This window comes from Cannabis sativa, chromosome 1, assembly GCF_029168945.1.
Source record: "Cannabis sativa cultivar Pink pepper isolate KNU-18-1 chromosome 1, ASM2916894v1, whole genome shotgun sequence".
Lineage (NCBI taxonomy): Eukaryota > Viridiplantae > Streptophyta > Magnoliopsida > Rosales > Cannabaceae > Cannabis > Cannabis sativa.
Genome location: NC_083601.1, coordinates 43845188 through 43870237, shown reverse-complemented (window position 1 = coordinate 43870237; position 25050 = coordinate 43845188). Strand labels below are relative to the sequence as shown.

Here is a 25050-nt window from a genome sequence, read left to right as displayed (position 1 = left end):
GGCGGTGAAGGGTGGACTAGGCGGTGGTCTGGGCGGAGGAAGGGTGGCTGTGGTGTGGGCGGTGGTCTGGGCATATGTGGCTTGCCTCTGCATATTAGAGAGAGAGAGAGAGAGAGAGAGAGAGAGAGATACGTACGAGAAGAAGAAAGAAAAGAAAGACAAAAAAAAGAAAAGAAAGAAAAAAAGAAAGAAAAGAAAAAAGAAAGAAAAAAATATTATTTATTTTTTTTTTAATTTTTTATTTTTTTTAAATAATTATTTACGTGGACCAATAAAATTGTGCCACGTGTTTATTCTGTCCACGTGGACAATCCAACCTGGCAGTTAACAGCTAAATTTGGACGGAAGTGTTAAATTGCTAACAGTTTCCTGGTTTTGGGGGTTTAATGAAACTAAAACGAAAGTATTGGAAGTTTTGCCGCTATTTACCCAATAAAAAAATATATATTTTTTAAAATTATAATCTATAAAATTATTTTTACTTTTTAATTTTTTAATTAAGAATGTAAATTTTAAAAATAAAGAAAATTCACTTTAAAATTTTTCTCAAATAATTTTTTTTAACCAATATTTTGGACTCTCAACCCCAACTTATACATTGAAAACTGAACTTGATCCTAGACTTGAATCCACTCCTGATCTCGGACTCGGCTCTAAAACTCAACTTAAATAAAATCAATAAATAAAAATAAAATTTACATAACACACTTTTATTTTTTATTTTTAAAATTAAAAAATAAAAATAATTATACAATATATTTTTATTTTTTAAAAATAAAATTTTAAAAGTAAAATTTTTATTTTTATTTTTGTGATTAAATATTTAAAAATAAAAGTGTTACGAAATGTTACAGTTAAAACAATATTACTAGAAGTTTACTTGGCCCTTGTGTGTGTGAGAGAGAGATTTGTTGGTGGCCGTATCATTACTCTTTTATTAATATCTAGGACCGGCCTTATAAGAAAATATTAAACAAAGTGCCCATATGGCCTTTCATTTGTTTATCATTCCTTTAGTAAATGAATCAACTTAGTATTAATTATATTTTATTTAAAAACAAAAAAATTGTTTGTTATGTTTTCATGTGTATACCTTAAAGTTAACAAATCAATAGGAGAAATATAGATTGATCAGGAAATAGTGCCTAAAACACATAAATTTAACACGAAACGAAAACTTATCTATAAGAAAAGAAAAAATTTAACTAAGTGGGAGTTGGTTGGTGGTTTAACTTCCACAACGAACAAAACGAAACTGGCTGACCTTTCCACCATAACCCCACAAACCCATCTTTCTCTTCCACTCTCATTTCCCAATTACTGTCGTACTTTCTCAGAAGAGCTCTACCTCCATCAATGGCTTCCTCTCCAAAACTCTCTCCCATAAACCCCGCTCCTCTCATTCTCTCACACCATTTCTCTTTCCCTTCATTCATCTCACCCCTGTTTGTCAAACCCTTCGCAGCTTCTCCTTCCATTAATCTTCTCTCCTCGCTCTCTCGCCCTTTGAATGCGCTGCTGGTCGACTCCAGAAACCGCCATAAGTACTCCACTTTCCGAGAAAACCCGCAGGCGAAGTTTCCGCAGTTACTGCAGCTACATTCCGTGTTGTTCTCGCTTAGTATAATACCTTTGGGCTCCATTTTTCTTAATGTTTTCAAAAACTCTGTTCTCTCATTTGGGGTGTTGTGGTTTAGGTGGTGGAGTCTGAATTGGGCACAGATGATTAGAGTCTCGTCCTCTGAGGAGTTTATGATCTGGGCATTTAGATTCTGTAATGGTTGATTGTCCAATCGGTTGATCTCTAAATTTATGTTGATGGATTTTGCATAAATGAGAAGCCGAGTTGAGAAATTGTCACCTGGTGGACCTTTTGAGAATGCCGTGTCGTTATTTTGGTCAGTGCCGGCGATTATTGTAATGCGAACAAGCGGAGGAGGACCACCTAATCTTCGGGACAAGGCTTCCAGAAGTATTGGCCATTGAATCCCATGTGAAACCCCAATATCAAGAATGTGCAGACTACGTGTTCGATCATTTTCCTCATTGAGAAGTTGGAGGATACAAGAGTTTGTAATGTTGTTAGGGAAGGCAAACCAAGGACTAACCTCTGAAAATTTGATCAGAGATTTCTGAAAGAATCGCGGTTCTGCTGTAGAGAAGGTAACACACCCCGCCGCCGGGGCTGAGACAGAAGGGGAGGAGGATAAGTGGTGAGTCAGTGCCCGCAGGCCGTGAAACGCGAGCCTATGGTTGGCATCTCCTGTGAGAGAAGCAAGCTCGTGTAGAACATAAAGAAGGTGTTGTACGCGCATGCAATTTCCTTCAGTGATTGCAGTGGCACAAGGATTGAGCAGCTGCTCTGCCCATCTACCTTCCTTGTTATTACAGTTATTATTTCCCGCACCCTTACCTGAATTCCTCTTGTTCCCAACTGTTTTCCTTACTGCAACCACTTCTTCAACAGCTGTGTCTCCATCCTCAACCTGGTTTGTCTGCCGGCCTTGGTTTTTTCGCGGATTATGATGGTTTTGAGACGTTTTAGGAATTGGGCCATCAGCTGTTTTTCGTTTTTTTGAGGAATTGGGAAGAGGAAGGAGATTGGAAATGGTGGAATCAGGAGGGCTAGTGGTGGTGGTGATGATAGTGGCAGTGGCAGTTACAGTTGCAGTGGTGGGAGGGCTATAAACGGAAGTGTTTATGGTATGAAGTAGATCGTGGCCAATAATATCTTGTCTTTCATCCCACCATGGATAGCCACTGATCTCAGCAGATTGATATGGATCATCTAAGAAAGAGGGAAGGAAGGAAACTGAATCTTCAAGCCAGTCCATGATTTGATCTGAGGTGTGGTTTGTCTTGGGCTCTTCTTAACTTGTCATACTACTTAAGGAGAAGAATTAGAATATCTATTTAGGGATGATGTATGAAGAGGAATTAGCAATGGTTGATGTTGATGGCTAAAGAGGATAGAGAAGAAGAAACAGACTTGGTCAAGAAATTATTAAACAAGTCGAAAAGGGACAAAGAATGGCATTATTCCATATGTTGGTGTGCTGTTGGTTTGGAGGATGTGATGTTTTTATTTAGGAAGTAAGGAAGAGTGTCGTTTCCTTGTTTTTGGGGTTGTCAATAGATTCCTTTGTATACCTTGTTTGGTTGAGAATTGAGAGAGAGAAAGAGATCCACCAATGAGGAGTGGACAGAGGGAACTTATCTGGAAATTGAAGATTGTTTAGTAATGTAATGAATGGGGTTGAAATTAAATTGTCAAGAGACGGCAGACAAGCTCTCTCTCTCTCTCTCATATCATATAATATATAGGGTACTAAATCGTGGGGCTTGCCAAGCTTTCCGTACCAGTGAGGAAGTTTTGTGTACCTTTGATTTAATATTTGATGGTTGAGAATGGATCGTGTGTTAGTTGATAATATGAAACTCACCACATTGCATAATTTACTAAATATATAACAATGTTTAATTTTAACTGAAAAATCTGACAATTTTTATTATATTTTTAGAAATAAATAAATAAATAACTTTTATGTTAAATATATTAGAAATTTCTTTCTAAAGAGTCTTTTTTGGTAGAATTTTTTATCTGTTTCAATTACTTATCACACATTTAAGAATTTTTTAAAAATTTACAATGATCTTAAATAACTATAACGTATATGATCATGAAAAAAATAAATTAAAAAACTTTCTTGTATACCGAAACAAATAAAAAATCTATCGAAATACTCTTTTAGCGGATGTACTGTAAACATAGCCAAATATTTTTATAACAATATATAACTAAAAAAATTTATATTAGTAACTTTCAACTTATATCTAAAAAGATATATTAAACTTAGAACATTTTTATAGTAGATCCCTTTAAAAGATTGTTTTAGTAGATATTTTAGTAGCTAGAATTTTCTTTTAGTTTAATCTTTTTTATGATCGTGTATGTTGTAACTATTTAGAATTATTTGTAAATTTTTAGAAATTCTAAGTATTTTATAGTGCCAAAAATTAAATTTAAACAGTTACTTACTAGTTTAAGAGAAAATAATCATGTGTGCAATAAAATATGTAAATTTTATAGGAATTATTACATAGAAAATATAAATTGACATTTTATTTACAAAAATACTTCCATAAGGTAAAGTCAACATTTATACCTTTTATGTAATTTTAATTACCAAAATACCACTTACACTATCATCACTTACACAATCAGACGATGGTTGCAGAGTGGTTGCACGGTAGTTGCATCAGACGATGGTTGCAGGGTAGTTGCTAGGTAGTTGGTCGAAGGTTGCATCAGACGAAAGTTTCTGGGTGGTTGCTGGGTTGTTGGTCGAAGGTTGCATCAAACGAAGTTTTCAATCAGTCGAAATAACTGTTAGCAAAATGGTTATGCAACTATAATGCAACTGTTTTGAAACATTAAAAATCAAAATAGTGTTTTCACATACGTAACTCTATCTACATGTCTCTTTATGATTTAATATGAACAAATTCACCATTAGAAATTTGGAAAATAATAAAAATACACCAGGATAAACATTTTACTATAGTATTGATGTATTTTTTCTTGGATTATACTTGAGTTGGATTGTTTGGGAACTCCAATTCAACTTTTTGAGATATGCCTTTCATGGATCTAAAAATTGAAGTCAAGACATTAGTTTTATGCAAATTAAACTAGATTTTCAGTTGAATTTTAATTTCGTAGTAGTTTTTTTACATTTTTTTATGAATTCGAAACAGTCCCTGTTTTGATTGATTCTGGTCGTCTTCTCAGGTGAAGCCAGAATTAATGGTGGTTCTCTTTCTGGTTGAATTTTTGTTTCGGTTGCGTTGGGTTGCTGCATAGTTGCACGATGGTTGCGCGATGGTTGCGTGATAGTTGTCCAGGAATCATGGATCTTGAGTTAGAGGTGTGTGTAAGTAGTATTTGTGTAATTTTTTTATTTGGGTTGTATATTTGTTTATTTAGTCTGCTGGAAGTATATTTGTAAAATTGTTACTTTTTTTTGGTTAAAACTGAAAAAAGCCAAATTTTATATTCGCCATTGTAAATTATTTAATTTTTTTAAAAAAATTTACAAGTATTGCTAAATATTTATTGTGTATATGATTATAAAAAAGGGTAAATACTATTTTAGACCCTCTGTTTTGCAAAAGTTACCAATTGGACCCTGTGTTTTGTTAAATGACAAAATGGACCCTGTATTTTCTAAAATAGTACAAATAGGACCCTGAATTGATTTTTTGTCAAAATAAAGTTTAATTATAATCCGATCTAAAAATGCTATGACAAAACTGTTTACATTTTTTGTATCTGTTCGTATTAAGCATTGTCTTCAAGTTGATTGTATTAAAAAAAAAGTTGTCAAAAATTAAGTTCAGGGTCCTATTTTTACTATTTTAGAAAATACAGGGTCCATTTTGTCATTTAACAAAACACAGGTCCAATCTGTAACTTTTGCAAAACACAGGGTCCAAAATGGTATTTACCATATAAAAAATTTACTATTTTTTTTTTATGTCGAAACAGTTAAACAAGTTAAAGAGTCTATTGAAACACCCTGTCAGTAAGGTGTACTAAAGACTTAACCTTAAACTTATTAACAATATCAACAGTGTCTATGCATCTTTTAAAAAAATAGTGTTTATATTTGCTCACTTATTTAAATAATAATTTATAATTAAATATTTTTCTAGTGTTTTAATATTTACTGGTATCAGTTTTGTGTTTGTATTTAATTTTTTCTTATTTATTTTCAAATTAGACTGGAATTTTTTTTAGAAAAGTTTGATAATATTTATTATTTTTAATTTTATATTTTTGCAATTTAGCTAAATTGATTTTCCTTTCGACAACATTTTATAAGGGAAATTTCAATTTTTGACCCTAATAATACAACCTATATCAAAATTTATACCCCTTTATAATTTGTACAAATTTAGTCCATTAATTACATGAACTTCCCATTTTACCCTTTTTTTTTAAAAAAAAAAAAAAAAGCTAAAATCTGAAAGTGTATTTCTCTCTCTCTCTCTTCCCTCTTCCCTCTCTCTCTCGTGCACCACTCTCTCTCTCTAGGAAAAAATTTGAAAAATTTATGAAAAACCGAAGCTGAAATCCGTCCCACACGATATTATTTGCTGTTGCATGGTTGTTTTCTCGGTGGGTGTTGGTGGAAAACCGAAGCACAATACAACATCACTCAAGAATCTTACACCATTATAATGGGTAAGTTGCATTTTAAGCATTTTGTTTGACTTTATGTAGTTTAAAATTGTTATACGTGTGTTTATTGTTGGAACTGCTGTTTTTTGGTCTGAAATTGTTGAGATCTGGCAGATCTGGTTTTCAGTTGATTTCTGGGTTTTCCAGTGTTATCGATGATATGTCGATGATATGTCGATGGTTTGTCGATGATTATAAAGGAAAGGTCAGTGACGACCATTATCGACGTTATGTCGACGTTATGTCGACATGTTGTCGACATCATGCAACCAACTTTGGGATTAACTATTTGTCGACATTTTGTCGACATGTTTGTCGACAGAATGTCGACAACAAGCATTTTTTGTTGTTTTTGAGAAGTTGTCGATATTTTGTCGACATGATGTCGACAAAATATCGATGCAATGGAAAAATACCGTAGATAAAACATAAACATAAACATAACATTGACAGAAAATAAACTTCATTAAAAATAACAAAAAAAAAACATAAAAAAAAAACAGAAAATAAAAGTTCATAAAAATTAAAAAAAAAACATTAAATAAAACCCACAAACCATAACATAAGAAATTATTTTTTTTTAAATTCTTTGGCTTGTGGGTGAGCCTTGCAATACTTGCATAATGTTCCAGGCTTCACCGGTTTACCGTTGAAGATGCCCAGTTTGCAACGACGGCATCCTTCGGGGAACCCAGGTGGTGGAGCCGGCCATTCACCAGTTTTTGCAAATTCTCTTTCAAGTTGCATGAACCTGAACTCGTTACCGTTTCGCTCTCTTTCGAAAGCTCGAGCGGCGTCCAAAACTTTCTGCATTGCAGGAGTAACTATGCCAACATCCTCCTCCTGCTTCAGCTCCTCAGGAGTTAGGATGGGGAATTTGCCGTTCTTTCTTGGGGCCATATTTCAAACTTAAGAGAATAAGAGAAAATTTTTAAGAGTAAGAGATAGGTAGAATACAAGAGCACTTATGAATAAGATTTCCCTTTGCTTTTATAGAGCAGTAAAAATGTTGGGAATGTATGAAAATTTAATGGTCATTAAATGCGTAACTGTACAGGGAAAAACGCATGAAATGGCGTATTTATCGACAGAATGTCGATACTATGTCGACATCTTATCGACAACATGCCAATTTAGTGTCACTGCTACCACATTTGTCGACGACATGTCGACTTCATGTCGATATGTTGTCGATAGGACACGTGTCTGACATGCAACGTTTCAGTTGGGAAGGGTTGTTGGGAACGTATGTAAAATTTATTAACATTTAATGTGCAACCGTTTCTATTGTCGATGTAATGTCGATGGTATGTCGATAGTATGTCGATGACTAGCATGGTTGTTGTTGTTGTCGATTGTATGTCGATATTATGTCGACACAATGTCGACAATCAGTGCCCTAATTTCTGGTATTGTGCTTCTCGACATTATGTCTATTGATATCGATGGGATGTCGATGTTTATTTTTTTTTGGTGTTTTTTCCTTTACTCACCTTGTTTTTTTGGTTTGCAATTGCAGGAGACAAAGTGTTCCTTGTTGTATCGTACGATGGTGTTTGGTTATGTGAGAATTATAATTGGATCTACAAAGCAAATAGCAGCTTGACGTTGACAGTTACAACCGAGACAACCCTACAAGAACTGCGACAAATTTTATATGAAGAGTTGGAAGTTGATCCGGTAGCGTATGATTTAAAGTTGGAGATTTGTTCCTTGTACATGAAGGGAAAAATGGTTGCGCCAGAGTTTATGCCATTATTCGTGACCAAGGTGAGAAAAGTTGGGAATTCGGAGCCTACGCCGCCTACTAATCCTCTCCCTCGGAGTGTGGTAGGGTCTTGCGTTCCCGAAACAGATGTTGGGATTGGTGTGAATGAGGAGGTTCCGGCCAATTTAGAGGTTCCGACCAATTTTGATGTTCCGACCAATGTAGGGCAAGAACAAGAAGCGACAGGATTTCATCAGTTTGAAGAGTTCGATACACCCTTCTACAATAATGATCCTATTGTAGATTTGAATATGGACGATGACCATGATTTAGCAGTCGATGAACCCGTAGCGGGACCATTGTTGAGGTTAGAGTGTGTACCGAGTAACCAAGGTACACAGCGAGAACGACAACCTCGTAGTGAAAATCGCACTACACCTGGAACTAGCAGTAGTCGACCAGGCAGAACTGAAGAACATGCTCGTCATGCAACGTTCTCAACGTTCTCCTCTTTCGAAGTTTGTACCAAGTTCAAAGCTCCCATGTGGACAAAGGAAGATATAATGGAAAATCATGAGCTAACTACTTGTTTACAAAGTAAGGAAGCAGGGGTGATAGAGCGAGCAACGCTGCTGAAAGCTTCAATAGTGTCACAGAAGAGTTCAGGAAATATCCAATAACTACTTTGGTTGAATTTATCAGGTTCACACTCCAATCGTGGTTCGCTGATCGCCTCGAAAATGCTGACAAATGTGCCACCCCTTTGGCCACACTCTTCGAAAAAAACTTGGCAAAAATTCATGAAAATGCAAGGTACAGGCGCGTCCAACGAAATGGAGCCAATTTGTATAACGTTGGTAGGGGACCTAACGGTGAAAGAGGTGGTGATGTGAATCTAGTTGAAAAAACATGCACCTGCGGCGTGTTCACGTTATTGAAACTCCCTTGCCTTCATGCATGTGCCGCGGCATTGAAAACGAACACAAGTGTGTACACGCTTTGCTCACCTTATTATTCAAAAGAAACGTGGAGGAAGATTTACGATGATACCATCAATCTCGCTGGTGACGAGGATGATTGGGTTCTCCCAGAACACATCAAGAATATGAAAGTTGGGGTACCTGTGGAAAAGAAGCCTGTAGGTCGTCCAAGAAAAAGCAACGCTGGAAGAAGACGGGAGAACCGTTTCCCGTCTGGTGATAAAAAAGGTTACGTACCACGAAACCGCAGCCCGCCGTGGTGCTTCAGGCCACAACAGAGCAACATGCAAAGCCCGCATCTGAGGCGTCTTGTACGTATTCGTTGGGAAATTTGATATATTGTAATGACGCATATTTTGTCATAGTTATTTTTGTTGAGGTTGAATATTTTTCAAATATTTTAATTATTTTTAGGTTTAATAGTTATTTTTGTTGAATAATGTTGATATTTTATATTTGAAACCACGTATAATTATCAAAATTTGAACGAAAAGAAAATATATATATACATAACTGTAATGTTAATTACACAAAATATACAATGTCCCAATAATTAAAAATATAATCAGCCGACATTTTGGTAAAATAAATCGACACACCACCGTTGACGAAACATGGCTATCCGGTCTGGCGTCACATCGGTCAATCCACGCTGCATCATGAGATGCTCCACATACTCAATGCAATACACGCCACAATCACCACTAAATGCAAAATAAAATGTAAAGTCAGTCTAACGTAAAACATATTTTAATACTATAGTACTTTTTTATCGCTATGTACCTGGTTGCTGACTTCGGAACTAAGTCGTGAGTGGCTCGACTCGCGTGCATTTTTGGAAGCACCGTGATGTCACCGTTAGCTAACGACATGATCTGGTTGTTATGTGGAAATTCCCCGGTTGCAAGGATTAGCGAGGGCAGCAGTTCTGACCAAACCTTCAAGATGGGTTCCATGGCGGTCCAATGACAGACGCTAGAATCACAGTCGTAGACATTAATTTTCCACAGCTCTATGTCCACTTCAACTGTGACCCAGTGTCTTGCCGTGGGAAGGTGCAGAACGAAGTAAATAAACTCGTTACCCCTCCATCTCTCAAAGACTTGGGACTGTAATTACAGAGAACAACGAAACAATTAACAAACCATAATAATCTTCCCAAACAATTAACATTTAAAATCTTACTAAAACAATACCTTATGAAACCCTGTGCAGTAGTCCAGGATATATTCCTCCCATTTAAAGTTTTTCCTCGGACCCTTGTGGCTCGTCCATGCACTGCTGATCATGGCGGTCACGAATGTGGAGAGAATGATACCCTTCTGAGGAAATGTCAGTGGATAGTCGGTGCGTCGCCTCCTCAGCATATGCATTGCTGCATCTATATGCTGCATATAAACGGAAATGTCAGTTACACAAAAAAATATATTAATTGCACATAAAGTTGTAAAGTGAAGTAATATTATAAAATACTTTACTTACGTCATCTGTAAGCCATTCCTTTGGTGTGAGCATTATCCAAAAGAATCCTGGACCGTAATCACCACTTCTCAAATCCCGAAGTCGGTGGTTCGGAATGAGTCCAACACACCACTTTCGGAAAGTGGTTAACAATTTCTCGTCCGGTGGCTCCAGGGGATCAAAAGTCGAAGATGGCCTATGTCTCCTCTTCATCTCCGTATAGTCACCGAACCATACAGGAGGCTTTCTCTTCCTCTTCCGACTCTTAACCACTGCAGGTTGTGCCTCTATGGACAGAATCTCACCCTGCGACTCGGTGTCATGTACATGGATAAGAGGTTGTGCCTCGATCGGAGTCGCTGGAGCTCCCTCATAAGGATCGTAATCGTCGGGGAAGACCTCATCCTCTTCTACCGGGGGTGAAGCGGTGGTGGTGGGGTAGATGGATCTGCTTTGGGGCCTCCGTGCCGAAGCTGTCGTTGGCGGACGATTCAACATGGCCAATATGTCTCTGAGCTGCTCCATAATTACGTTCTGACCACCCTTCAGCTCTACATGGCTGGTCTCGTATGCCTTCTTCAGCTCGACATGAGCAGCATACAGACCCTGAGTGTCACCCTCGATCCTATCCAACCGAGCCACTAAATCAGTGTACTCGGCACCCCGAACGCCTGATGAAGATGGTGCACTGGGCTGAGGTTCGAACCGCGTTCGAAAAAATATATATCAAAAAAATACGGTAAGCATACGATAATTCCACAATGTAACAAATATCACAAAACAAAAATAATAAAAAATGAAGACATAAAAAAGTTCCAAAAATTGGTACCTGAGTGTCTCTTTCCTGAGTGTCTGGGACCTGAGTCTCTGGTACCTGACTACCTGCCTCAGCCTCTGTGTCATCCACAGCATCATCAACCAGGTTCTCCACACCATCGTAAGAAATTGTCCTCACAAATGCCTCCTCCTCTGTCCGTGGAAGGAGCCCCTTCACCACTTCCAGATTCTGTTTATGGTTTAACAAATATCAAAATAAAACCATTTAGCATTTATTACAAGCATTTATGTTAAATAATTATTCAGAACATAAGTGAAAATCATACCCGTCTAGAAAATAATGCGCTGACGTCTTTCTTCCCAATATCGCCTTTGCTCGTCCAGCTAAGCATCCTGGGGAACCGAATCCCGTGGTTCGTGCCATACCTCTTGCCAACCTCCAAAATGGCCTCGTACGCCCAATATTGGACTGCAGGTGCGAAGCCATATGCTGTGTATTTGCACTCGTGCTGAACATCCGAACTCAGCTTCTTCTCGTAGTTGGCCTTCTGTTTCAACATGTCTTTCTGAAGCGAGTGCATGAGTCTGGCGAATGAGTGCTTCCCCCAAGGAATCCGGAAGAAGAACTCGAGGTCTTCCACATATCTAATGATGTGAGGCGTGATCAGCGCGTTGGCCTCGCGGCCCAGAAGCACTGACTCCACAAACAAGCACAAGCCGAGCTTGTACAAGTCTTCCGGGTTCTGGCAGTTTGTGAACTGAAGTTGGAGTGCTTCTGTCTTCACACTATCAGACCGGTTGAAATATTTGTTGATCAGTCGGTCTGACCCCGAGCGCGCGACCTGCGCAGCCTTCTCCTCTTCTGTTGGCCCCGAGGAGAAGTCCAAACCCGTAATGAGTGCAAACTCCAGCACCCCGAATCGGACCTCCTTCCGACCAACATAAAACCTCATCCTCAACTCCTCCTGAGCATCCACTTTCATTTTGTGGAGCATCAGCTGGTGAAATAACACCGAGGAGAATGTCAGTGGTACGGCATTCCAGAAGCTCCCGAAACGGCTTTCCTTCGCCGTGTTGTTAAGGTTGAACTCCTCAAACCGAGCTTTAATTTTGGCAAAAATTCCAGTGCCCCTATATGTGACGCGGCCAGTGAAATGCTCGGGTGCTGGAATAATGAGTCTGGGAGCCATCTGAAAAAACAAAAAAACAAATAAATAAAGCTGCTAAAAAAATTTAAAATTGTCGACATAACATCGACATCATGTCGATATTCAGTCGACATTATCTAACAGTAAGCACACAAAAATTTCAAAACAAACATGTCGACATTATGTCGACATACCCTCGACATTATGTCGACATTATCAAAAGCAGAGAAAACACTTTCATGTCGACAAAATGTCGACATCCTGTCGACATTCAGTCGATAATTCAAATAAATAACAATTACACAATATATGGACATACTGTCGACATACAGTCGACATTAAGTCGACAATACAACCTAACAATCAACATGTTCATTTAATCAACATACCATCGACATACTGTCGATAAGTAGTCGACAATATAGGGCAGAAATACTCTTAAAATGCCAGTCGACATCCTATCGACATACAAGCGATATCCTATCGACATACAAATTACAGTAACATTCAAACAGACACTCAATCTATCGACATCCTATCGATAACCTATTGACATGTCATCGATAACCCTGTAATTTACACAGATTTCATTCAAACACTACACCTAAAGATCACAAATGCTACACAAAATCCACCAATCTCAACAACATGCAATAATTGGCATCCAAATCTATGAAAAATGTATTTTTTTTCTCAAAACATAAACATTACCTTTTAATGATCACGGGTGGTGGTGGCGACGGGTACTGCTCGTGCTGCTCGTGGTGGCGAAGGCCTCTGTTCGGTGTCGACGATCACGGGTGGTGGTGGTGGCGACGTTTTGTGGTCCGTGGTGGTTCGTGGTGGTTCGTGGTGGTCACTGGGTCGTGGTGGTGGTCCGTGGTGGTTCGTGGTTGGGTCGGGGTCGTGGGTGGATGGCCGGAGTGGGTCGGGGACGTGGGTGGATGGCCGGAGTGGGTCGTGATGTTGGGTCGATGTCGAAGAGTCAATCGAGAACGACAGAGAGAGAGATGGAACGACAGAGAGAGAGAGAGAGAGAGAGAGAGAGAGAGAGAGTGAAAGAGAGGGAAAGACGGAAAGAGAGTGTGAATAGGAAAATTAAATTTGAGGGGTATTTTGGGTACAAATGAGTAATAGTGGAATTAATTTGTATAAATTAGTGGAGGGTATATATTTTGAAATGGGGTATTTTATTAGGGTCAAAAATTAAAATTTCCCTTTTATAATTGTTGGATGTGTTTGTTGAGTTGATATTTATTTAACTTTTTTATATATACAAATTTTAAAAAGTTATTTGCTATATAAAAAAATTAATTATGTTTTTATTCATATATTATTAAAATATGAATTGGAGTACCATAAAAATAGCAATTAGAAAAAATTGTCCATTTTTTTTTGTTATAGTTAATTATGGCTATTTAAGCCCAAGCCCAAGTGTAAATTTAAAAAAAAATTCGAATAATTTATAATATTAAAAATAAAATTTAAACAATTACTTACTTATAACAAAAATCATCTGTACACTTATAACAAAATCATGCGTACTATAAAATAAATAATTTTTTTTTATGTATTATAAATTATTTAAAAATTTTCTAAAAATTCACAAATAGTCTTAAATACCTATAATATAGGACCATAAAAAAATTATATGCTAAAATAATTAGGTGTCTACCAAAACACCTCATTAGAGGGATGTTATATGCCAAACACTAATGTAGGAGAACCATGGAAGCTTAGCAACCAATTACCGTATAATATAGGAAGCAAACAGCTATATCTTTATATAGCTAATAAAATATGAAACACTCTAGTTTTATTAACCCAAACAAAACTCCTAAAGCTTTACAATTAAACCCAAAAAGCCGTCTAAGTATAGAACTATTTTACTCAGCAAAGAAAATACTATAATAACGTGCATATAAACATATTCTCACTTCACTCAAATAGCAATGAGCTACAACTAATAATACTACCATCGCCCCTGAATTAACTATGACTACACCTTTCTTTCTACCCCAACACACTTACCACATACATCAATTCCTGTACACCACAGCCAAATTCTTTTGATGTTAGGAAATTAGAACATTATCTTGCATTTTCCCATGCCCACATTTCAAGTCTATCTACAAAAACAACGAACCCTGCCTTTTCTAAGATCTTCAGCCAGCACCAACTAAGACTAAGAAGAGACCACTTCCATATTTTCTGCTACACCTGCTTCACTTTTCTCAAAAATAGGATGACAAAGAACTTTCCCCAAACCTGATTCACCTTCATTCCCAAAATCAGCATGGTTATTAGCACTAAAATGATTAGTATCAATCTTATCATTTCCCAAAGGACAACTTATTGAATTGGAATCGGCGAAACTTTTTACAAGCTCAACAGACTCGGTTAAGTCATGCAATCCTTTTCCATCTGGACCGTCAAAAGCTTCATGCTTAGGAATGCAATGAATTTCAGACCCAGATAACTCTGTTGTACCCTTTGAGACCTTTGTAGTAATACTGGGACAGATATTTTCAGGTATACATAAGAGTATGTCAGGCCTTGGCTTTATACTAACCCAACTGCATCCATCCCAATCTTTGGAAGCCCTAATCTTCTTTTTCTGGATAGTCAAAAGCTTCCCTTCACCTTAGATCACAAAGAGAGCCATGGTAGATAAATATCAGCACCCAAAAAATACCACAACAATAATTATACTATATGCTTTAAATTTGCAAAAATATAATGCAATATTAGGGCTTACCAGGAAGAAAAACTTGCACCGTATTGGGTCCAAAAACGTCAACTCCAGTAACAACACCTTCCCACCAACCATCACTCCAACATGCATCCACTGGTGTTCCAACTTCAAACATAATCTCTGTTGAATCCTTGGGAGGGCACGGTCGAATTGTCAAGCGCCCTCTACATCTCATACCCAGTTTATCAAGAGAAGCCACTCTATATGCATGTACCCACTCCTACAACAATAAAACTATGCATATTAGTAATTTTCCTTTCCTATTAAAGGATGCAAATCATACAAATGCACAATCACATATATATTCAAATGACAGCAATACCTCTAATTTGCCTATGCCATCTGCATCCTTAACATCATCATACTGAACTTTCAGAAGTTTCTGAGATATCTGCAATATCTTACACTGGAACCAGCAGCCTCGTAAGCCACTATCTTGACAGAGCACCTCTATTCTCTCATCAACCGAAAAGGATGTAGGAGGCTGAACTTCAAATCCAACAGTTTTCACACCTGTTGGCTTCTTCAACCTAAATTTCAACTTTGGGTATTTTGGTTCACAGTTTGTTGTCTGATTCCTGGGACCAGAACTTTTAGAACCAAGAGTACCATTTTCCAGTCCTTGCTCAGGTTTGTAATTTCTACTCCTCTTGGAACCAACCCTCACATGATCATCATGGGGAAATTCATCCTGATCTCCACCACACAACTTAGAGAACTTGATTTTCTTCTTGGGAACAGTATCGATATCTAGGGAGGAAAGAATTGCTTGATTAGAGTACCCGTGTAATTTAGCAAGAGCAAAAGGTCTAAGAATTTGGTTTTTCAACTGTCTAAAGCACATTCGAAGTCCAGATAGTAAATCCTGTGTGACAATATCTACACATTTCTCATAATGCTTAGGTGTCAAAACAGTTGCAGGACCATCAACACACTCTGCACTGATCACTTGGACATGAGGTGTGATGAAGACTTCTCTAGGATGTGGATTTAAGTGGGGGATTAAATCCTTGACTTCCTGATAATGGTGAAACCACCGTACCTTTACCTTTTTCTGCCCTTTCCTATCTTCATACATATCTTCCAAGTAACCAAGGTAGTGAGGGTAGTCTGAAGCCATTATAAATACAAAGGAATGGACCTGATAATCAGAGGAACAGAAATATTAATTGAAATCGTGATAAATAGAAATGCAAATAAAACAAAGCAACGTACAGAGCACAGAGAAGTCCAATATTATTATAGTTAGAAATAATAATCTTCATAAATAACAAAAGGAACACAGTGATGTATTGTACAGATAAAAGAGAAGACCACCATTACATCTAGAAACAATAGAACAATTTAGCTAGTGTGGCAATGGAAATGAGGTTGTAACTTACTGCTATAGTATTTCCATTCCTGGAAAAAGCTGGGTAGTGCTTGAGCTGTTTGGCACAGATCCAAGCATTGCCTGACCATTTGATTTCTGAATATTGAACTTTGAATTTTCTCAAAATCTGGACAATGGAGAGATTGCTCATGTTAGGTAGTATTTAAAAGAGAAAAGATATACTAGATAATAAGTAAAAAAAAAAATAGAAATACCATCTGATTAGACAAGACAGTTCGATGAGCCAACGGGGCCAGTGTTGAGTCATTCGGGGGTGAATCTAACATCAGAACAATACACCCATTAGAATTTGAAAACACCGAAAGAAAAAGTAACAATCAAATGATCAATTAATTATACATCTTACTTTCTCATAATTTTTAAATGAGAACTAGACGAAAAGCAAATGTAGAATAAATGTTAATAGGTTATGCTTAAACGTTTGAATAACCTGATCTTGAGCAAAATGTCAAGTTAAACTCACAGTTATCTGAAAAAATAAAATTCAACAATCTGATTTATGCTGATGAACTTTACAAGCTTGCTTAGCGTAGCAGATCCAATGGTGAAATCCAGAGGTACTTAAAACATTAACTTGTGAGGCCTCTGAGACCCAAGCAATTAAACCATTCTCTTATATTGGTCATGATAAGAATGGATGGAGTGCATACTTTTACACCAATCAGCATACAGGGTACGCTAGCCCATGTAAATTGAAAAGATAGATATACTATATTTTGAACTAGCTAACAGCGACTTGAAAACTAATATTTACTTAATATAAAGCAACTTGACAATTTTGTAAGTACTGTAATGCCTAGTAAAATTTATTATGTCAAAGTAACACGAACGATTCGATCAATTTTTAAGAATCAAAACAAGGGAAAAGTGAAACTAAACAAAACCTTACTCTGTGATGACCAGCCTAAAAGAATAGAATGATAATCAAGCAATTGGACTCACATGGGCTGGTGAATGCCCGAACCTGCCATTCAGCCCATTCCCTATTTTAGAATATACTGCATATTCTTACCAACCAATCACTTTATTAAAAAATAAATCAGAGGACCCATATCAAATTTGTCTACCAGCTTTGAGGACTAATGAGATGAGCTATAAAATTATCAAAGTTCAATACAAGAGGAGCGATCAGTATCTAGGCATCACATTTCTCCCCATACACATGACACATAGACACATATAATAGCCACTCTTCCTTAAAAGATGCTAAAAATTTAAAAACATAATAGGAATAAAGCATTTTTAAAAAAGAAAGGTCAAATTTATTGGAAATCTTCGTAATAAAACAAAATAAAATAAGGGTGCATGTAGCTGCACCCCTGCACCTTCGTAAGATTAATACATTTCTACGTATGCAACAGACCAAAATATGAATTATATGACATCAACCAGTTGTGCACTTGTGCTTCTTTGATAGCCCTTGGGTATAATACCATCTGTAGACAGAATATCTAAAATAGTCGTTCCGCTTAAAAGGGAGCAAAAAAAAAATCTGTACACCACTTTTTTTTAATAAAAATAAAATAAAATGTCAAACATATCATTAAATTACCGAAGCATGTGATTGTTGTATCTTCACCAAAATCCAAGAAGAAAGGTTAAGCTATATAATTGTGCTACTTCTAATATTTAATACCTTCAACTTCTTTATGTTTGCAAAGTGTGATGTCATGTAGCTACTATGCTTAGAATCATGTGTCTAATTAACCATAAGATTAAGAAGAGGAAAAAAACAACTTCAAATTTTGCTAAGATAACAAGTTTTTTTTCTTTTCTTTTTTGGTTTATAAGGACATGTTTATAAACTATGAGCCAAGAAAATCATATCACTTCATTTGGCTTCAAATCTAAATAACTGAATTTAACCACATAAAATCTCAAAATATGTCTGTTTAACCAAAAGAGCTAAGTAATTATAAGTATCCCTTTATTTATGTATGTGTGAATCTGTATGTATAGTGACAAAGCATCCTACCTAAATGGTCAAGTTCAACCTAGACGTTAAGGAAAGGTGTGGTTAGAAGTAATGAATACGGAGGAATAGGAATAGAATTAATTTTAATAGTAATAAAAAAAATGATTCTTTCTTTCTTTCAACATTGATCGGAATTGTCTTTCCTGAAATAGTCATTCTACCAAAATGAATAGTAGAAAAGTCATTCAGTTGGAAAGACATTTTCATTAAAACCAAATAAAGGAAAAGAACAAAAATGAACTCATCTCCAATCCATTACCCCCAACCAAACACATCCTAAGGTCACATCACTACTACTACGATGTCAAGATAGAGCAAAGTATTCAAGGTGAGAGAGACAACTAAATTAAAAGTGAAGTTCTACCAAGAAGTCACCTGTAAACTGATTGTGCACATCACACAAGTTGCGCCATTCAAGTTACTGGAAAATAATTTAATCACAACATGTGATTATATAACATACTCTCACGAGCTGTCATTTACCATTCAAAAATTTCTCCAAACAATTTATAGTTCAGCTAAACTCAGAACAATAACTACAACAACAGATGAAATTAAAGGTATTCTTACTCAGGGTAATATCTTTCAATATCAACTATAAGATTCAATCCTACACACGTGGCAATATATTATGCACAAACATGACCTTGCATGACATTCACATGACTACAAGCATCCACTTTCAGCAAGCGCAGAGCAGAGTCTTTGACCAGTATGTTATACTTCATATTCATTTGACTAAGCTAGTCAAACTTCAACAATCAATACTCTACACAGGCATCTAAAATTTGCAGCATATTAGGAAGAGCATACCTGCACTTAACTAAGCTAGCCAAATGACACGATTTCAATAAGGAATACTAATATTCCGCAAAGGAGAATTATCTTAAAATGTTCATTTTAGGAGCACTCTCCATAAGGAAAGAACAACCATGCATTCAATGCGTAGTCCTAAAGTAGCATCAAAAGCGTGCCCATTCTATAAAGATTTTGCTCCAAACATAACCTTTAGCAATCTCAAAACTCAAAATCAGTGAAAAGACATCTTGGAGAGAAAAACAATTTGTAAACAATGAGTACGTACTTGTGAACTCTGCTGGAAGCTGCCTGGAGACCAAGGATGTAAGCCACTCTACAACTTCTCTTCTGGCTCGCCACTTGGTGCTGGCATTGACGGACCCTTTGGACCCATAAGCCTCTACAAACTCGTCCGAGACAACATACATCATGTGCCTTATACTCCTCTCAGTCCCTATAACAGCGAGAATCAAATCCCCTGACTCCGCCTTCATGTAATAATGAACAACACGATTACCACGCTCATGGCATAGAATGTGCTCTTCCCACGCCACGAAACTGTGACCGTTCTCAGGCATAGTGAAGTTAACGAAACCCAGATAATTCGAGGTCTTCCTTTATATCATATCAGCCGCAAATCTCCAATCCAAGCGATAGACTATTTTGATACTTTGAGCTAACTCAGATGACAATGAAACCCTAAAAACACTCTCATTAATGTTCAAACCCATTTAGGGAAAAAAAGCCCCAAGTATTTAGGACACGCTTCACGGAATTCATGTCATCAAAACCTTACATGAGTTTATACATGTGAAAACGAGAAAGAAGGTAGACAAACAATGGTATTTCAGGAAAACCAGCAACCAAACAAGTGACGATTATAAAGGAAAACAAGTAAACAAATGCGCAAAAGTCAGACGAGAAAGAGTGGCACTAGGGTTCCTTCAGAAAAGCCCAAAACAAGGTCCACAGAAAGCGGAAAAAAGAACAAACAAAGGGAAAGAAAACCTAGGCCTCCAACTCTGGTGTGGCTGAAAAGACTCAAATACAGAGACAGGAGGAATCAAACTAATGACATTAACTTTCAAAGCAATTGCGGAGAATGGAATGAGAGGTTTCTGGGTCTGCAAAAGAATCTTCAAGTGAAGAAAACAAGAAACTACGCAAAGGTTTTTGACTGTGTGAAATACGTAGAAAAAATTGAAAGAGTTTAAAAAAAATTTCTGGTTAAAAGGTTTGCTTGTGGAGAATACAAAACGTTTTTTCTGGTTAGAGATTTGGCTGTAAAAATTTGCAGAAGCATTTGAGAATTACAGAGAAAATGCCAGTGTTGCAGAGCTTGGGGTCAAAGCAACTCCATTGATAAAAAAGTTTAAGGTGAGGCGAAACGTTAGGGAAGGAAGATGGGGAAAGAAAGAAGAAGGACGAAGTAGAAAATAAAGTATTTTCAAATAGGGTATTAATTAACTTGTATACGTGGCAGAGAAAGACACCATGATGATTGTCGATTTGCCTTGGCCAGAAAAGTTTTATACTCTATGTGCCACGTGGCTTCTTGAGCCCAATGAAGAAAACTCTGTGACGGTGTCGTTTTACAGTATCAAACTTAATTTGGGTTTAGTGTCTTTAAGCATGATTCTTTCACATGTAGCTTAAAGTTAAGTATAGAGTCCTATCCTATGCCCAAGACATAACACACAAGGCTAGGATGAAAGATATCTTTCTTTCTTTTCGAATAAGAATTAGAATCTTTGACTCAGTCTATACCTAGAAAGGGAAAAATAAGTTATCCCAGTAAATTCACATGAAAAGTACATTAAAAATTCACATGAAAAAGCACAGTAATTTTACCTTTTTTTTTGAACTGGCTTTACATTTATTTGTGTTTACCAAACTTTACCATAATTACTACTTAAAAAAATAACAATTCACATTGTAGATAAAAATTCATTTTTTTTTTTTTATTTAAGCGTTTATACTTTATATATTACAACATGTTTTACTTTGTACTCGAACCCAAGACCTCCAACACTCACACACCCACCTATGACCACTTGAGCTAGCCCCAAGTGGTTTAGATAAAAATTCTCTCTAATATATAAGGGTTTTGGCTTTAGTGAGAAAAGTGTCTTTCCACTGGTTATTCTTTCAATTTCCAGTGTGTTTTTTTTTTTCAATATGAATGATTTCTCAGTTTTGTATCTCTCTAGCGGTTGAAGATGATTCTAAAAATGAGTATTGTGAGGACATTGATGCGAAGTTAGTTGAGGATGGGTTGAAAAAATAACCCATTCTTTTGGGACGTTATTTGAAGGTTCATGTTCTCCTCAATATCACACATCCCCTTATTAAGATGATTCGACGAAAGCCTTAACCTGACTGTGAACCTTTGTTATTCCCCATATAATATAAAAAAGCTACCTGACCTTTGTTATTTTTGTGGTATCTGTGGTCTAGTTAATAAGAGGGGAAGGAGTAGAGATCTTCATCTTAATCCGAGGGGTTTGGTGGAAACCACAATGGTCAGAAAATGCCCCCTAATTCTGCCGGGGGGAATATTAAAGGAAAAACTAAAATCATAAATCAGAATAAAAGATATCCAATTAATGGCACTCGAAATTAAGTATTTTTTATTGCGAAAGATTTTTTTCCTATTTCGACACATGTTCCTAGTCATGTAGAGATTATTAAGGGTAAGGAGTATGGACACACTCTGTGATTTAAATTCAAAAATTCGGGTAAGAATTTTAAAGAGATTTCTTTGGATAATGATGTGGATAAGACGTAAAAAGATTACTGCATTTAAAAAAGCATTCTTTGAGAAAAAGAACTCTTGATGGATGGGAGTTACTGATTTATTGGGGATGGGAGTACGATGAATATTAAAGATCATGTTTGGATTCTTAAATTTACTGCCTCTCTCTCCTACTCTTTTCATGTTCACCCTCACATTGTGATGGTTAGTGATTTGAAGGATGATAATAGTAATTGGAATAGAAACCTGATTGATGATCTCTTTTCTATTGATGAAACTGAGCAAGTTTTGTCTATTCCATGGTCGCTTCATGGGCCCAATTGTTTAATTTAGCATTACAATTTCTCTGGCGAATACTTTGTTGAGAGTGGTTATTGGAATGCTATAAGACTTTTGGGTTGGGGGAAATATGATTCTTCTTCGGGTCTCTCATCTTGGTGGAAGTATCTTTGAAGCCTCTCTCTTTCCCTGAAAGTTAAGATTTTTATTTAGAGAGCTTGCCTTGATTGGTTTCCCACGTCGTTTAACTTGGCTACTCACAAGGTTCCCACTGATAGAGTGTGCCCCATATGTGGTAAGGATTTTAAAACTTCTTTCCATGCTGGGATTGTCCAAATCTTAGGCCTATTGTGGAATTAATTGAGTTTGTGCAACCTGAGGCTTATTTGCCTAGAACTAATCTTTACACTTTCCTTAGGGAACATGAGGCTGATCTCACAAAGAATGAAATTGATGTTTTATTGGTATTTTTGTGGGGCATCTGGTATCGAAGGAACTTATGTGTCCATAACCATAAAGTACTTGATATTGAAGGTGATGTTGGATGAGCCTCGACTTTCACATGTAATTTTTGGGATGCTAACAAAAAGAAGGTGTCGCTTTTGAAGCTGAGTCGTCCTCACCTGCTGCTACTAGTGTCTCCCCGTGGTTTCCTCCAACTGTAGGGCGGTTTAAGCTTAATACGAATGCAGGTTTTGAGGCCGATGGAGAGGCGGGTGGGGTTTGGAGAAGTGATCCAAGACCGTGAAGGCCATGTAATGGCATCTGCATCGACTCCAACAAATGGTTCTTTCTTCGCGACTATTGCTAAAGCCATTGTTGTGTTGCATTGCATTCAGTTGTGTCTTCGGTTGGGGTATGTCGAGGTTGATATGTTGAGACGGATCGCCAGTTGGTGGTCTTGCTTCTTGCTAAAAAAGAGAGTTGTTTAGCGAAGTTCGGTTTGGTGTTGCATGATATTCTTAAGCTTTGTGATGATTCTACTTTGTTTAAGTTTATGTTTTGTAATCATAGTGAATATATGTACAGATGTTAAAAATGGCATAGATAGAAAAATATTTAATAAAATAGAATTTGTTTTTAATAAAAGCTGAAAATTTTGCGTACATTAGACAATGTTTGGAAGTAACTGTGTAATTATTAGGTAGGCTAATTACTAAGGTAGTAATTACACAGTCTAGTAATTACACTATATTTTAAAGTGTTTGGATATAAGGTGGTAATTACATATGAATTCTTAATATCTTGTTTGGCAAAATAGTTAGTAATTACATGGGAAAATAATATTTTTTAGTAGCTAATATTTAATATGGAAAGTTTTTAGTAATTACACAGTGTAATTACATTCAATTCTCATGGGGGGCCATGAGAATTGGAGAGTGTAATTGGAACCCCTCAATTACTTTCAATTACACAGTTACAATGTAATTACATGGTCAGACAAACATGTCAAATTGTGTAATTACCTCTAATTACACACAAATCCAATTATATTGTGGCTTTCCAAACGCACCTAGGACATGATCCGAGGAAAAATAAAAGCTACGATCGAGACAATAAATATTTTTGTTTACAAATCGTTTAATAGAATGTAAAAAAATTACTAAAAAAACCAAGTAATGGAATTTTTGAAACATATATAAATAAGGTAAATAGTGACATAAATATCAGGTTTTATGTTTGTAAGCGGCATAAACCCAATGTTTATTTTTAGCGCCATAAGTAACCAATGTTTGTAAAATTGTAATTTTTCTCTAATTTTGTCAGTGCAGACTATTATTGTCTTAAATAAGACACATATAAAACCTAAATTTTAGATCATTGGATCTAGATAAAGTTATGTATCAGTTACTTCCAAATGTTTTTTTAATAAATTCAAAAGAGAGTCTGTACTGACGAAATTGGAAGGAAATTACAGTTTTACAAACATTGGCTACTTATGCTGCTAAAAATAAATATTAAATTTATGCCGCTTACAAACTTAAAACATTGAATACTTATGGGGCTCGTTTGGTACGCAGGATTGGACTGGATTGGACTGAAAAGGATTGGACTGGACTGGACAAGATTGGATTATGCTGAAAGTAATCCTGTGTTTGGTTTAAGAATGGACTGGACTATTTTATTTATTTCCTTTTAGAAAAAAAAACCTTAAATTAAATAAAAATATATAATAATAAATTAAAATTAAAATATATAATAATAAATAAATATAAATAAATAATTCGTAGCAAAAAAATAATAATATATCATATATAATTAAGAATATATCATAAACATATAATAAAATATTTTGTCATATTTTTTATTTGATAAATAATTAAAATAGTAAAATAAAAATACTTGAATAATATAAAATTGTTTATCTTAAACACTAATTTAATATAAATATTAATTTTTTAAAATATTTATATAAATTTTTTAGTAATTTAAAAATAATATATAATTTTATTGTCATATTTTTTTTTCTTAGAATCAATTTAAGTAACTATTATTTAATTAATAATATTCTAAATTTTAAAAACTTATGTATAATAATTCAAAATTATACATTTTCACTAATTTTAATGAATAAGTTTTTGATAAAAAAAATGTATAAATAAATGTGTGATAATTATTTCCTTGAAATTCTTATTAAATTTAAAATATATTAATAAAATTTAAATTAAAAAACGATAAAAAAAAAATCTCACATGGGATTATTTATCCCACCCTGCTGGATGGGATAAATAATCCCAGACAGATGAAGTTAATTGGATTAGTTATCTGCATCAGTA

The 25050-nt window shown here is 35.9% G+C and overlaps 3 protein-coding genes across 3 annotated transcripts; all 3 read right to left on the bottom strand.

Annotated features, from left to right (window-relative positions):
* Window positions 1-1100: 1100 nt before the first annotated feature.
* LOC115703632 (protein NODULATION SIGNALING PATHWAY 1) lies at window positions 1101-3030 on the bottom strand. Its single transcript, XM_030630867.2, is given in 1 exon segment — window positions 1101-3030. A coding segment is annotated over 1 exon segment (1677 nt). The 5' UTR covers window positions 2883-3030; the 3' UTR covers window positions 1101-1205.
* Window positions 3031-9413: 6383 nt separating this feature from the next.
* LOC133034733 (uncharacterized) lies at window positions 9414-13520 on the bottom strand. Its single transcript, XM_061110085.1, has 7 exons — window positions 13030-13520; window positions 11497-12360; window positions 11198-11399; window positions 10415-10866; window positions 10129-10320; window positions 9716-10041; window positions 9414-9636 (listed from the first exon to the last, which is right to left on the bottom strand). The coding sequence occupies exons 2-7, from the start codon at window positions 12358-12360 to the stop codon at window positions 9498-9500; spliced, it is 2175 nt and encodes a 724-aa protein (XP_060966068.1). The 5' UTR covers window positions 13030-13520; the 3' UTR covers window positions 9414-9497.
* A 553-nt stretch (window positions 13521-14073) lies between these two features.
* LOC115707289 (uncharacterized) lies at window positions 14074-20679 on the bottom strand. The gene is made up of 6 exons (XM_030635201.2): window positions 19526-20679; window positions 16661-16725; window positions 16456-16572; window positions 15396-16214; window positions 15077-15293; window positions 14074-14961 (listed from the first exon to the last, which is right to left on the bottom strand). Exons 1-6 carry the CDS (start codon window positions 19815-19817, stop codon window positions 14504-14506), a joined length of 1968 nt encoding a protein of 655 aa, XP_030491061.2. The 5' UTR covers window positions 19818-20679; the 3' UTR covers window positions 14074-14503.
* Window positions 20680-25050: the final 4371 nt, after the last annotated feature.

Excerpts from the sequence above, each read along its gene's own strand:
- LOC115707289 (XM_030635201.2), bottom strand. The coding sequence starts at position 19,817 with ATGCCTGAGAACGGTCACAGTTTCGTGGCGTGGGAAGAGCACATTCTA. Across the intron at positions 16,215-16,455 it reads GGAATGGAAATACTATAGCA|GTCCATTCCTTTGTATTTAT; the intron begins GTAAGTTACAAC and ends TCTGATTATCAG. Across the intron at positions 14,962-15,076 it reads GGTGCAAGTTTTTCTTCCTG|GTGAAGGGAAGCTTTTGACT; the intron begins GTAAGCCCTAAT and ends TTGTGATCTAAG.
- LOC133034733 (XM_061110085.1), bottom strand. The coding sequence starts at position 12,360 with ATGGCTCCCAGACTCATTATTCCAGCACCCGAGCATTTCACTGGCCGC. Across the intron at positions 11,400-11,496 it reads GCGCATTATTTTCTAGACGG|AATCTGGAAGTGGTGAAGGG; the intron begins GTATGATTTTCA and ends AACCATAAACAG. Across the intron at positions 10,867-11,197 it reads AATTTTTGGAACTTTTTTAT|CTTCGGCACGGAGGCCCCAA; the intron begins GTCTTCATTTTT and ends CGCCAACGACAG.